Source organism: Trachypithecus francoisi, unplaced genomic scaffold (genome assembly GCF_009764315.1).
Source record: "Trachypithecus francoisi isolate TF-2019V2 unplaced genomic scaffold, Tfra_2.0 Lachesis_group12, whole genome shotgun sequence".
NCBI classification, from domain to species: domain Eukaryota; kingdom Metazoa; phylum Chordata; class Mammalia; order Primates; family Cercopithecidae; genus Trachypithecus; species Trachypithecus francoisi.
In genome coordinates this window covers 15,906,653-15,920,635 of record NW_022681457.1, presented here as the reverse complement: position 1 = coordinate 15,920,635, position 13,983 = coordinate 15,906,653, and the positions used below count along the sequence as shown (strand labels likewise).

Genomic DNA, 13,983 nt, shown 5'->3' with positions numbered 1-13,983 from the left:
AGGTGAGGGGGTGCAGCATGTGCGGGGCGACTGCTGTGAAGGTTCGAGTGTGCAGAGTGTGTGACACTGTGGCTGTGAAGCTGTGCGCGATGTGTGGGCCTATGACACTGTTTGTGACTGCCGGGGAGTGTGCGACTGTGTGTGACAGGTGCGTTTGTGTGTGACGCCGCGTGGGCGGTGGTGACCCTATTGGATTTGTGTGGTGCTGGGTGACACTGTTCCAGTGTGGACGCCGCCTGTGACGGCGTGAGGGTGTGACCCCGTGGGACCTCACAGGAGGGAGTGACGGCGCGCGAGCGCGTGGATGCGGGGATGAGTTTGTGTGTCGAGGCCCCCGCGAGTATTGCATAGCAGCGTGGCGAGCGTAACCCCGTGGGAGTGTGCAGCGCGTGACGCCGCCGCGCCCGCGCGAGTGCAGCCGTGCACCCCACGCCACGGCCGGGTGTGACTGTGCGTGGGCCTCGGGCGGCGGGGCGCGGGGACCGCGGGCGGGAGGGGGCCCCGGGGGCGCGCGGAGCGCGGCGGCGGCGCGAGCGAGGGAGGCGCGGCGGCGCATGCGGATCTGGCTGAGCCGTGAGCCCGCGGGGCCGAGCTGAGCCGGGCTGGGCCGGGCCGGGCCGGGCCGGGCAGCGGACGCCGACAGGGAGGTCGGTCGGTCGCAGTGAGCAGTGGGGACAGCGGCGCCGGCGGCCGCGGGCCCAGGTGAGCGGCTAGGGGGCCGACAGCCCCTCCCCCAAGCATGTCCCCACCTGGCGAGCATCCCTCCTCCGCGCGCACGGGGCATAGCTGGAGCCCCTGGTCTCCCCGGCTGGAGGGAGGCAAAGGGTCGAGGGCAGGACTAGTCCCCAAACCCTCACCCAGTCTAGCCTCCGCGCCACGCGTGGGTCTTACCCCCAGGCCTTGTCCTTCCCAGGCCCCCTCCTTGGGTGCGGTGTCTGAACCGCAGGGAGAGAGGCGCGGCCTGGGAAGGGTTAAAGCCTCTGATGCCACCGCAGCCCAGCGCCCCGCCTGCTTTTGCAGGAGGGAGTGGGGGGGCGGCTCGCAGGACACCCCTTCTCGGCTCCCCTATTACCTGCTCCCTTCCTTCCCGTTCAATCGCGTTATGGCTAGAGCTGATCCTCGGCCTGGCCGGAGAGCTAACAGGAGTGCTAACGGCCTCCCCATGTTTAAGTGTTCTCCACTGAAGAAAACAGTTGTAAACACCGTTTAACAGGGAGGGAAACTGAGTCACAGAAAGGCCAAGTTAAAGATACTCGATTAAATAAACAGCAAGGATAAAGCGGAACTTGAACTCATTTCTGTCTGACTCCGGAACAGGCACATTGATTTGCTGAGGTATGTGAGGAAAAGATGTAGCAAGTAACGTATATCGAGGGCTTGCAGTGTACCAGATACCATGATCCCTGCATTATTAACTTACTTCTTCAAACACCGCTAAGAAACGGGTAGGATTATCGTTACTTTTTTTTTTTGAGACGGAGTTTCGCTCTTGTCACCCAAGTTGGAGTGCAATGGTACAATCTCGGCTCAGTGCAACCTCTGCCTCCCGGCTTCAAGCAATTCTCCTGCCTCAGCCTCCCAAGTAGCTGGGATTACAGGCATGAGCCACCACGCCTGGCTAATTTTGAATTTTTTTTTTTTTTTTTTTTTTTTGAGACGAGTCTCGCTCTGTCGCCCAGGCTGGAGTGCTGTGGCCGGATCTCAGCTCACTGCAAGCTCCGCCTCCCGAGTTTACGCCATTCTCCTGCCTCAGCCTCCCAAGTAGCTGGGACTACAGGCGCCCGCCAACTCACCTGGCTAGTTTTTTTGCATTTTTTAGTACAGACGGGGTTTCACTGTGTTAGCCAGGATGGTCTCGATCTCCTGACCTTGTGATCCGCCCGTCTCGGCCTCCCAAAGTGCTGGGATTACAGGCTTGAGCCACCGCGCCCGGCAATTTTTAATTTTTAGTAGAGATGGGGTTTCACTATGTTGGTAAGGCTGGTCTCCAACTCCTGACCTCAGGTGATCCACTCACCTCCTTGGCCTCCCAAAGTGCTGGGATTATAGGCATGAGCCACCTCCTGGCCTACCCTTTTGTGTGTGTGTGACAGAGTCTCACTCTTTCATTCAGTCTGGAGTGCAGTGTGTCGATCTAGGCTCATTGCAACCTCCATCCCCCAGGATCAAGCGATTCTCCTGTCTCAGCCTCCTGAGCAGCTGGGACTACAGACACGTGCCACCATGCCTGGATAATTTTTGTACTTTGTTAGTAAAGACGAGGTTTCACTACGCTGGCCAGGCTGGTCTCGAATTCCTGGCCTCAAGCGATCCACCTACCTGGACCTCCCAAAGTGGTGATATTACAAGCGTGAGCCACTGTGCTGGGCCATCATTACGATTTTGCAGATGAACAAACTAAGGCCCAAAGAGTAGAAATATCTCAGCCAAAGTCACACAGGTGGTAGGTAGCTGTGTGCTCACTTTCACTTTTCCATGGAAGGAGGGAAGAACAAAAATGGATTTGGGACTGAGCACAGTGGCTCACACGTGTAACCCCAGCACTTTGGGAGGTTGAAGTGGGGAAATAGCTTGAGCCCAGGTGTTCAAGACCAGCCTGAGCAACATAGCGAGACCCCATCTCTACCAAAAATACAAAAATTACCTGGTCATGGTGGAGCTTACCTCTAGTCCCAGCTACTCAGGAGGCTGAGGTGGGAGGATCGCTTGAGCACAGGAGTTGGAGGTTACGGGGAGCTATGATTTTGTCACTGCACTCTAGCCTGGGTGATAGAGCAATACCTTGTCTCAGGAGAAAAAAAAAGGGGGGGATTACAGTGTGTCCCCCAAGGGACAATTTCCACTCTACTCACTCTGCTGACCAAGACTCAGACCCTATCTTCCTAGAATTCAGTGAGTTGGCAATTGTCTGGGTCTTTTGAGGACATTGATCTCCTAACTTCCTCCTTTGTTGGTCTTAGAATCAGGCCTGGGGGCTCAGAAGGTAGAGGAGATACATCTAATGTCATTCAACCCTTTACATTTCTTCTCTCTCTTTTTTTTTTTTTTGAGATGGAGTCTCGCTCTGTCGCCCAGGCTGGAGTGCAGTGGCGCAATCTCGGCTCATTGCAGCCTCTGCCTCCCAGATTCAAGCAATTATCCTGCCTCAGCCTCCCGAGTAGCTGGGATTACAGGCATGCACCACCATACCCGGCTAATTTTTATATTTTCATTAGAGATGGGGTTTTACCATGTTAGAGTCTGGAACTCCCGACCTCAGGTGATTTACCCACCTCGGCCTCCCAAAGTGCTGGGATTACAAGTGTGAGCCACCACGCCTGGCTAATTTCTTCTTTTTTAAAATTTTTTTTGTTTTCTATTTTTAAATTTTAATTTAATTTAATTTAATTTAATTTTTTCTGAGATGGAGTCTCACTCTGTTGCCCAGGCTGGAGTGCCCTGGTGCGATCTCAGCTCACTGCAACCTCCGCCTCCCAGGTTCAAGCAATTCTACTGTCTCAGTCTCCTGAGTAGCTGGGATTACAGGTGCACAACGCCACGCTCGGCTAATTTCTGTAGTTTTAGTAGAGACAGGGTTCCACCATGTTAGCCAGGCTGGTCTGGAACTCCTGACCTCAGGTAATTCTCCCACCTCGGCTCCCAAAGTGCTGGGATTACAGACGTGAGCCACTGAGCCCAGCCGAATCACTTGAGGCCAAGAGTCAGAGACCAGCCTAGCTGACATGGCGAAAACTTGTCTCTACTAAAAGTACAGGATAGCTGGGCATGGTGCTGTGTGCCTGTAGTCCCAGCTATTTTGGAGGCTGAGGCACAAGAATCACTTGACCTCAGGTGGCAGGGGTTGAAGTGAGCAAAGATTGCACCATTGCACTCCAGCCTGGGCAACAGAGCGAGACTGTCTCAAAAATCAAAAAACGGCTGGGCGCAGTGGCTCATGCCTGTAATCCCAGCACTTTGGGGGGCTGACGCAGGCGGATCATGAGGTCAGGAGATCGAGACCATCCTGGCTGACACAGTGAAACCCCGTCTCTACTAAAAATACAAAAAATTAGCCGGGTGTGGTGGTGGGCGCCTATAGTCCCAGCTACTTGGCAGGCTGAGGTAGGAGAATGGCGTAAACCCAGGAGGCAGTGCTTGCAGTGAGCGGAGATCACACCACTGCACTCCAGCCTGGGCAACAGAGGAGACTCCGTCTCAAACAAACAAAAAAAACAACCAACCAACCAAACAAACAAAAAAACACAGAACCGGCCGGGCGCGGTGGCTCAAGCCTGTAATCCCAGCACTTTGGGAGGCCGAGACGGGCGGATCACGAGGTCAGGAGTTTGAGACCATCCTGGCTAACATGGTGAAACCCCGTCTCTACTAAAAAATACAAAAAGCTAGCCGGGCGAGGTGGCTGGCGCCTGTAGTCCCAGCTACTCGGGAGGCTGAGGCAGGAGAATGGCGTAAACCCGGGAGGCGGAGCTTGCAGTGAGCTGAGATCCGGCCACTGCACTCCAGCCCGGCCGACAGAGCAAGACTCCGTCTCAAAAAAAAAAAAAACACAGAACCTTTACTAAGCCATTGAGTCTGAGCTCAGCAATTTAGGCTGGAATCAGGTGGCCGTTCTTCTGGTCTCTGCTGTGGTCAGAGTTGAGGGTAGTGTTGGCAACCTTAGCTGGCCTTGGCTAGAATGACTAGGACCTTGGACCTGGTCTGGCCTGGTGTGTTTTTCTTATAGGCACAGTAGAGCACAAGCAGAAACATGCAAAGTCTCCCTCCCGAGTCCTAGGCTCAAAACTGGCACAGCAGCACTTTCACCTAATTCCGCTGGCCAAAGCAAATAACAGGGCTGGAGTCAATGGGTAGGGCATGCGGCCACTCTATCCTACCTTAGCAGTAGGAGGACACTGAAGAGTTATATGGCAAAGGCTGTGGCTACAAGGGTGAAGAATTAGGGCCATTAATGCAAACATTTTTTTTTTTTTTTCTTTGAGATGGAGTCTCTCCCTGTCACCCAGGCTGGAGTACAACGGCCCGATCTCAGCTCATTTCTACGTCCGCCTCCCAGGTTCAAACGATTTTCCTGCCTCAGCCTCCTGAGTAGCTGGGATTACAGTAGCCCACCACCACGCCCAGCTAATTTTTGTATTTTCAGTAGAGATTAGATTCCACCATGTTGACCAGGCTGGTCTCGAACTCCTGACCTCGTGATCCGCCTGCCTTGGCCTCCCAAAATGCTGGGATTACAGGCAGGAGCCACTGTGCCTGGCCCCATTAATGCAAACATTCTATCACCTTTTTTTTTTTTTTTCTAGAGACAGAGTCTTGCTTTGTCTCCCAGGCTGGAGTGCATTGGCATGATCTCCGCTCACTGCAGCCTCCACCTCCCAGGTTCAAGCGATTCTCCTGCCTCAGCCTCCTGAGTACCTGGGATTACAGGTACGTGACACCACGCCCAGCTAATTTTTGTATTTTTAGTAGAGACAGGGTTTCACCATGTTGGCCAGGCTGGTCTTGAACTCCTGACCTCAAGTGATCCACCCATCTCAGAAAGTGCTGGGATTATATGTGTGAGCCACCGTGCCTGGCCCTATCACCTATGTTTGAATTCTAGCTACTTACTAGCTGTGTAACCTTGGAAAAATAGATCAACTCCTCTGTGCTTCAGTTTCCTCCTCTGTAAAATAGGTGTAATAATAGCCAACTGTTAGGGAATTAAATTTGTGGAAATAATAAGAGAATGTACATGAAGTACTGGCCACAGGGCAAGTGTTCAATATGTTCATTATTGTTATTACTGCATTACAGAACTCTATTGTTCTAATAATAACAGTGACAGTTTGCTGAGCCCTTAATATGTGCCAGGGTCTAAGCCATGTGTTTTACCACATCCTGTGAAGTGGTGAGGGTAAACATTATTATTATTGTTATTTAGAAATAGGGTCTCACCATATTGCCCAGTTTGGAGTGCAGTGTCACTATTATAGATCACTGTAGCCTTGACTTCTTGGGCTCAAGCCATCCTCCTGCCTTAGCCTCCTAAACAGCTGGGACTATGGGTGGCAGCCACCACATTTGGCTAATTTTTAAATTTTTTTTTAAGACAATTTTTGGCTCTGCTGCCCAGGCTGGAGTGCAGTGGGAGCTATCTTGGCTCACTGCAACCTCCACTTCCTGGGCTCAAGCCATCCTCACACCTCAGCCTCCTGAGTAGCTGGGATTACAGGCACATTGCCACCATATCTGGCTAATTTTTTTTTTTTTTTTGAAACAGAGTTTCGCTCTTGTTGCCCCAGGCTGGAGTGCAATGGCACAATCTTGGCCTACTGCAACCTCCACCTCCCGGATTCAGGTGATTCTCCTGCCTCAGCCTCCCAAGTAGAAGGAATTACAGGCATACTTCACCTCGCCGGGCGAATTTTGTATTTTTATTAGAGACGGGGTTTCTCCATGTTGGTCAGGCTGGTCTCGAACTCCTGATCTCAGGTGATCCGCCTGCCTTGGCCTCCCGAAGTGCTGGGATTATAGGCGTGAGCTACCGTGCCTGGCCAATTTTTGTATTTTTTGTAGAGATAGGTTTCACCATGTTGCCCAGGCTTGTCTCGAACTCCTGGGCTCAAGCTATCTGCCCTCCTCAACCTTCCAAAGTGTTGGGATTATAGGCCTGAGCCACTGCACCCGGCTTATTTTTATTTTTATAGATGTGAAATCTTGCTATGTTGCCCAGGCTGGTCTCCAACCCCTGGGCTCAAACGATTCTCCTGCCTCTGCCTCCCAAAGTGCTGGGATTACAGGTATGAGCCGCTGTGCCCAGGCCTTATCATTATTATTATGTCCGCATTAAAGACAGAGAAATTGAGGACAAGAGAGGGGACAGGACTCAAAGCCAGTCACTGTTAGAAATGGGACTTGATCCTAGACCTAACCTATCTCTCCCCATGTCCAGGCCTCACTTTCCCCGATGGCGCAGATACCAGGGGAAGTGGACAACATGGAGGGCCTGCCTGCCCCTAACAACAACAACCTTGCCACCCGCTGGGAGAGTCCGGATCGGGGCTGGGAGCGGGAGCAGCCAGCCGCCTCCACCGCAGCGGCCTCGCTCTTTGAGTGCTCCCGGATCAAGGCCTTGGCAGGTACCTGGAGGAGGGCTGGGGTGGGATGAGGAGGACGAGGAAGGGGGAAGGGTACCCGAGAACCTTGGTGGTCGGGAGGGTGGGAAGAGAGACCAGCACTGTCCAATAGAACTTTCCATGATGGTGGAAATAGTCTATATCCGTGATGTCCAATGTAATAATCACTAGTCCATGTGGCTTTTGAGTGCTTGAAATGTGGCCAGTGCTATGTGACAGACTGAGTTTTAAATTTTATTTGGTTTTAATTAAATTTATTTTTATATATATATATATTTTGAGATGGAGTCTTATTCTGTTGCCCCGGCTGGGGTGCAGTGGCGAGATCTTGGTTCACTGCAATCCCTTCCTCACGGGCTCAAGCCATCCTCCTATCTCAGCCCCCTGAATAGCTGGGACTACAGATGCATGCCCCCACACCTGGCTAATTGTTTTTTTTTTTTTGCATTTTTAGTGGAGATGGTGTTTCACTCTATTTGCCAGGCTGGTCTTGAACTTCTGACCTTAACTGATCCACTTGCTTTGGCCTCCCAAAGTGCTGGGATTACAGGCATGAGCCACTGCACCCCGCCCAGTTTTAATTAAATTTAAATAACCGCATGTGGCTTGTGACTGCTGTATGGAGCAGCGCAGCCTTAGAGCCTTAGAAATGTACAGTCCCAGAATGGTGGGACTTTGTAAGCATATTCCCTTAGAATCCCGAAATGCAGAGCCATCAGATCCTTGGAACTTGAAATGCCTAAGAGATTCTTAGACCTCTCGAAATGAAGATCTTTGACCGGGCGTGGTGGCTCATGCCTGTAATCCCAGCACTTTGGGAGGCTGAGGTGGACAGATCTCTTGAGTGTGTGAGTTGGAGACCAGGTTGGCCAACATAATGAAACTCTGTCTCTACAAAAAATTAAAATTAAAAAAAAAAAAAATTAGCCGGGCATGGTGGCATGCATCTGTGGTCCCAGCTATTTGGGAGGCTGAGGTGGGAGGATGGCCTGAGCCCGTGAGTTGGAGATTGCAGTGAGCCAAGATCACACCACTGCACTCCAGCCGCAGCAATAAAGCAAGAACCTGTCTCAAAAAAATAAAAATGCCTGGCTAATTAAAAGTAATTTTTTTTTTTTTTTTGGCCGAGCATGGTGGCTCATGCCTGTAATCCCAGCACTTTGGGAGGCTGAGGCGGATTGAGGTCAGGAGTTCAAGACCAGCCTGGCCAACATGGTGAAATCTTGTCTCTAGTGAAAAATACAAAAATTAGCCAGGCATGGTGGCTGGCACCTGTAATCCCAGCTACTCAGGAAGCGGGAGGCAGGAGAATCACTTGAATCCGGGAGATGGAGGTTTCAGTGAGTTGAGATCACACTATTTCACTCCAGCCTAAGTGACAAGAGTGAAACTCCAACTCAAAACAACAAAAAAAATTTTTTTGTAAGATGGGGTCTTGCTGTGTTGCCCAGGCTGGTCTGGAACTCCTGGGCTCACACAGTCCTCCCACCTCGGTCTCCCAAAGTGCTTTGATTACAGGGGTAAGCCAGAGTGCCTAGTAGTCACCCTACTTTGATGTATCAAAACAATATTAGCAAAGACCAGAGAACTTTATAATTATAGAAAGACCTTAGACCTTTAGAATTGTAGACCCTCGAACCTTAGTACTTAGTATTCATAGAGGTTTGGAACCTTAGAAATGTTTAATCATCAGCATTAAAACTGGCAAAAGAAATGTTTAATCATCAGCATTAAAACTGGCAAATGGCCAGGTGCGGTGGCTCAAGCCTGTAATCCCAGCATTTTGGGAGGTCAAAACGGGCGGATCACGAGGTCAGGAGATCGAGACCATCCTGGCTAACACAGTGAAACCCTGTCTCCACTAAAAAATACAAAAAAACTAGCTGGGCAAGGTGGCTGGCGCCTGTAGTCCCAGCTACTTGGGAGGCTGAGGCAGGAGAATGGCATAAACCAGGGAGGCGGAGCTTGCAGTGAGCTGAGATCCGGCCACTGCACTCCAGCCCTGGGCGACAGAGTGAGACTTGGTCTCAAAAAAAAAAACAAAAAAATAAAACTGGCAAAGACCCTGAGGAGCCTCAGAGATATGGAACTTCATAATCATAAGCCTTTAAAACATGACACCCTAGCACCTTTGACCCTTGGGACCTTAACATCTTAGAAACACGGAGTGCTAGAATCGTAAAATATAGATGATCATAATCATGAATTCTTAAAACCCAAAGATCAGAATCAGTTCCCTCCAAATCTTAGAACTTTAGTAACTCAGCAGTTTGTAATCACAGGATGGCTCTCTGATACTAAGATTTTTGGAACTTTTATTTATTTATTTATTTATTTATTTGAGCTGGAGTCTCACTCTGTTGCCCAGGCTGGAGTGCAGTGGCGCAATATCAGCCCACTGAAACCTCCACCTCCCAGGTTCACGCGGTTCTCCCACCTCAGCCTCCCGAGTAGCTGGGACTACAGGCCCGTACCACCACGCCTGGCTAATTTTTGTATTTTTAGTTGAGGCAGGGTTTCACCATGTTGGCCAGGCTGGCCTTGAACTCCTGGGCTTGAACGATCCACCCGCCTCGGCCTCCCAAAGTGCTAGAATTACAGGCGTGAGCCATCGCACTGGCTCAAGAAACCTGGCTGATCTAGCAACCTGTAATCCCAGCACTTTGAGAGGCTGAGGCGGGCGGATTGCTCGAGCCCAGGAGTTTGAGACTAGCCTGGCCAACATGGTGAAACCCTGCCTCAACTAAAAATATAAGAATTAGCCAGGTGTGGTGGCGCATGCCTGTAGTTCCACCTACTCGGGAGGTTGAGGTGGGAGAATCTCCTGAGCCCGGGGAAGTGGAGGTTGCAGTGAGACAAGATTGAGCCACTGCACTCCAGCCTTAGGCAACTGAGTGAGACCCTGTCTCAAAAAAATAAGAAACCTGGCCAGGCGCAGTAGTTCACGCCTGTAATCTCAGCACTTTGGGAGGCCAAGGTGGGCAGATCACTGGAGGTCAGGAGTTTGAGACCAGCCTGGCCAGCATGGCAAAACCCTGTCTCTATTAAAAATACAAAAAATAGCTGGGTCTGGTGGTGCGTGCCTGTAATCTCAGCTACTCAGGAGGCTGAGGCAGGAGAATTGCTTGAACCTGGGAGGCGGAGGTTGCAGTGAGCCAAGATCATGCCATTGTATTCCAGCTTGGGCGACAAGAGCGAAACTCCATCTCAAAAACAAACAACAACAACAAAATAATAAAAATAGAGAGAGAGAGAGAGAGAGAGAATCCGTATGTGCCACAAAGTATGAACCAGATTCAGCTGATGGATTGCCAGCTTCGTCTGATCTAGAAACCTAGACTGATGAAAACATAGACTCATGGAAACTTATAGTTATACCTTTAGAGTCTTAGAACCTTAAAAAGGTAGGAACATATCAACTTAGAATTCTAGAATTTACTAATTTAGTGTAAGTGAGTTTGTTTGTGTTTTGAGGGGGAGGGGACCTCTCCACGTTGCCTAGACAGGTCTCAAACTCCTGGTCTCAACTCAGCCTTCTGAGTAGCTGGGATTACAGACGTGTGCCACCACTCCCAGTTGTAGAATTTATTATTATTATTATTATTATTATTTGGACTACTGCCCAGGCTGGAGTGTGGTGATACAATCATAGTTCACTGCAACCTCCAACTCCTAGGCTCAAGCCATCCTCCCACCTTAGCCTCCCAAGTAGCTGGGACTACAGGCATGCACCACCATGCCCGGATAATTTTCTTCTTAAATTTTTGTAGAGACAGGGTCTCCCTACGTTGCCCAGGCTGATCTTGAATTCCTGGACTCAAGCGATCCTCCCACCTTGGCCTCCCAAAGTGTTGGGATTACAGGTGTGAACCACTGGAATTTATTTTATCTAGAAAATATGAATTCAGTGCCTGCTGTGTGCCTGGCTCGTGCTGGACAACATGAGGGGAATAGTGGTGACTGAGGCAGCCCGGGTCCTGCCCCTATAGGGCTCATAGGTCAGTGGGACAGAGAGATCCAGCTAGACAGTGTTGACTCAGAGGAGTCAGAGACAGGGTAGGGGAGGCACAGGCAGAGAGGTCGGGGCTGTTGACAGAGAGGCACAAGCATCGGGCTGTGATGAGGAAGCCCAAGGACTGCAGGAGCCCATAGGATGTACTTGATCCAGCCTGGAGAATCAAGGAGGACTTCTTGGAGAAGGAGAGGCCTAAGTTCAGGCCTAAAGGGTGAATTGGCATGAACACCAGAGTGAAGGGTGGAAGAGTGTTCTAGGTAGAGGGAACTGCATATGCAAGGCCTCCAAAAGTTGGGAGTGGCTTAACTGAGAAGGACACAGGTGAGGAGTAAGTGATGATGGGGGAGGAGCCAGTAGAAGCCAGATCCTTCTTTCTTTTCTTTTCTTTTCTTTTCTTTTCCCTCCCTCCCTCCCTCCCCCCTTCCCCCTCCCTCCCTCCCTCTCTCTCTCTCTTTCTTTTCTTTTCTTTTCTTTTTTTTCTTTCTTTTCTTTTCTTTTCTTTTCTTTTCTTTTCTTTTCTTTCCTCTTTCTTGAGGGAGTTTCACTCTTGTTGCCCAGGCTGGAGTGCAATGCCGCAGTCTCGGCTCACTGCAACCTCTGCCTCCTGGGTTCAAGCAATTCTCCTGTCTCAGCCTCCCAAATAGCTGGGATTACAGGCACCTGTCACCTTGCCTGGCTAATTTTTGTATTTTTAGTAGAGATGGGGAGTTCACCATGTTGGCCAGGCTGGTCTCGAACTCCTGATTTCAGGTGACCCACCCGCCTCAGCCTTCCAAAGTGCTGGGATTACAGGCATAAGCCACTGAGCCTGGCAGAAGCCAGATCTTAAAGGGCCTTGCGGGGTACCAGGGAGCTATGGAAAGATTTTTAAGCAGAGGTGGGATATGGTAAGATGAGAATTAAGGACTCTCCAAATCTTAGAACTATGCTTCTGAGAGCATCTTGCCCAGGGAAATGTAGAAATCCCCTTTGAGATTAAAAAAAAAAATTCTCGGCCGGGCGCGGTGGCTCAAGCCTGTAATCCCAGCACTTTGGGAGGCCGAGACGGGCGGATCACGAGGTCAGGTGATCGAGAACATCCTGGCTAACACAGTGAAACCCCGACTCTACTAAAAATACAAAAAAACTAGCCGGGCGAGGTGGCGGGCGCCTGTAGTCCCAGCTACTCGGGAGGCTGAGGCGGGAGAATGGCGCAAACCCGGGAGGCGGAGCTTGCAGTGAGCTGAGATCCGGCCACTGCACTCCAGTCCGGGCGACAGAGCGAGACTCCACCTCAAAAAAAAAAAAAAAAATTCTCTCCAACTTGGGCAACAAAGAAAGATCCTGTATGTACAAAAATTTGAAAATTAACTGGCCACACTGGCATGTGCCTCTATTACTCTGGAGGCTGAGGCAGGAGGATCGCTTGAGCCCAGGAATTGAAGGCAGTGATCTATGATGGCACCACTACATTCCAACCTTCCAGCTTGGGTAACAGAGATCCCACCTTAAGAACTTGTATTTTATTTTCTCTCTTTTTTTTTTTTTTCAGACGGAGTCTCGCTCTGTCGCCCAGGCTGGAGTGCAGTGACACGATCTCGGCTCACTGCAAGCTCCACCTCCCAGGTTCATGCCATTCTCCTGCCTCAGCCTCCTGAGTCGCTGGGACTACAAGCGCCCGCCACCACGCCCCGCTAATTTTTTGTATTTTTAGTAGAGAGGGGGTTTCACAGTATTAGCCAGGATGGTCTCGATCTCCTTACCTCGTGATCCGCCCACCTCGGCCTCCCAAAGTGCTGGGATTACAGGCGTGAGCCACCGCACCCGGCCACTCTTTTTTTTTGAGACAGAGTCTCGCTCTGTTGCCCAGGCTGGAGTGCAGTGGCACGATCTTGGCTCACTACAACCTCTGCCTCCTGGGTTCAAGCTGTTCTCCTTCCTCTGCCTCCTGAGTAGCTGGCATTACAGGTGCATGCCACCACGCCCGGCTAATATTTTGTATTTTTAGTAGAGATGGGGTTTCACCATGTTGGCCAGGCTGGTCTTGAACTCCTGACCTCAAGTGGTCCACCTGCCTTGGCCTCTCAAAGTGCTGGGATTATAGGCGTGAGCCACGTCCAGCCTGTGTAATTTTCATAAATGCTCGCAAATGCACAACTCTGCTTAAATCTCCCATGCTTAGGGTTCACATATAGCTCTACAAGTAAAACACATTTGTAGAGGAACTCGAGACCCCAAACCAGTAACATTCAGTTTAATGGTAACTTCATGATGCTGCTCTCCTGCTGAAACCACCTGGCCGCTCAAAGTGCAAATATGATATAGACCACTATGCTGCATTTCTTTTGCATCCCTTTGCCCAGCTCTCTCATGGTTTTTCTCCCTCTTTTATTTTGAGGCAGAGTCTCGCTCTGTCACCCAGGCTGGAGTGCAGTGGTGCGATCACGGCTCACTGCAGCCTCGACCTCTCAGGTCGCCTGTAATCCTAGCACTGAGGCTGAGATGGGAGCATCACTTGAGCCCAGGAGTGAGCAACATGGTGAGACCCTGTCTCTGTCAATTTTTTCGAAATTAAGGAAAATTGTTTGGACCCCACATTCAGTGTGTTCTCTACTCACCCTCCACAGTTTGTGGCTCACTACTGTCACTGACCTGTGTGAGGCTTATCTCCAATTCTCTTTTATTTCCAAATCTCAAATCAATTTCTTCTTCCCTGTGGGCAACCACTGACATTATTTTGTTTTGTTTTTTAAATAAAGATGGAGTCTTGCTCTGTTGCCCAGGCTGGTCTTGAACTCCTGGGCCCAAGCACTCCTCCTACCTCGACCTCCCAAAGTGTTGGGAAGCCACTGCTTCTGACCTCATTCAGATAGT

The 13,983-nt window shown here is 50.5% G+C and overlaps 1 protein-coding gene across 4 annotated transcripts in view; it reads left to right on the top strand.

Moving 5' to 3' along the window:
- Positions 1-402: 402 nt before the first annotated feature.
- Positions 403-13,983, top strand: part of SPTBN4 (spectrin beta, non-erythrocytic 4) — a 117,578-nt gene continuing 103,997 nt past the window's right edge. For 3 of the 4 annotated variants that reach the window (XR_004440579.1, XM_033224965.1, XM_033224964.1), the window contains exons 1-2: positions 5,369-5,424; positions 6,932-7,118. Coding sequence is in view for 3 of the 4 variants with exons in the window: in XM_033224965.1 (XP_033080856.1) it covers positions 6,947-7,118 (172 nt within the window). In the remaining variant the exon portion in view is untranslated. Of the gene's footprint in view, positions 703-5,368; positions 5,425-6,931; positions 7,119-13,983 lie in introns of those variants that run through there. The other variant, XM_033224963.1, reaches the window with a different exon arrangement.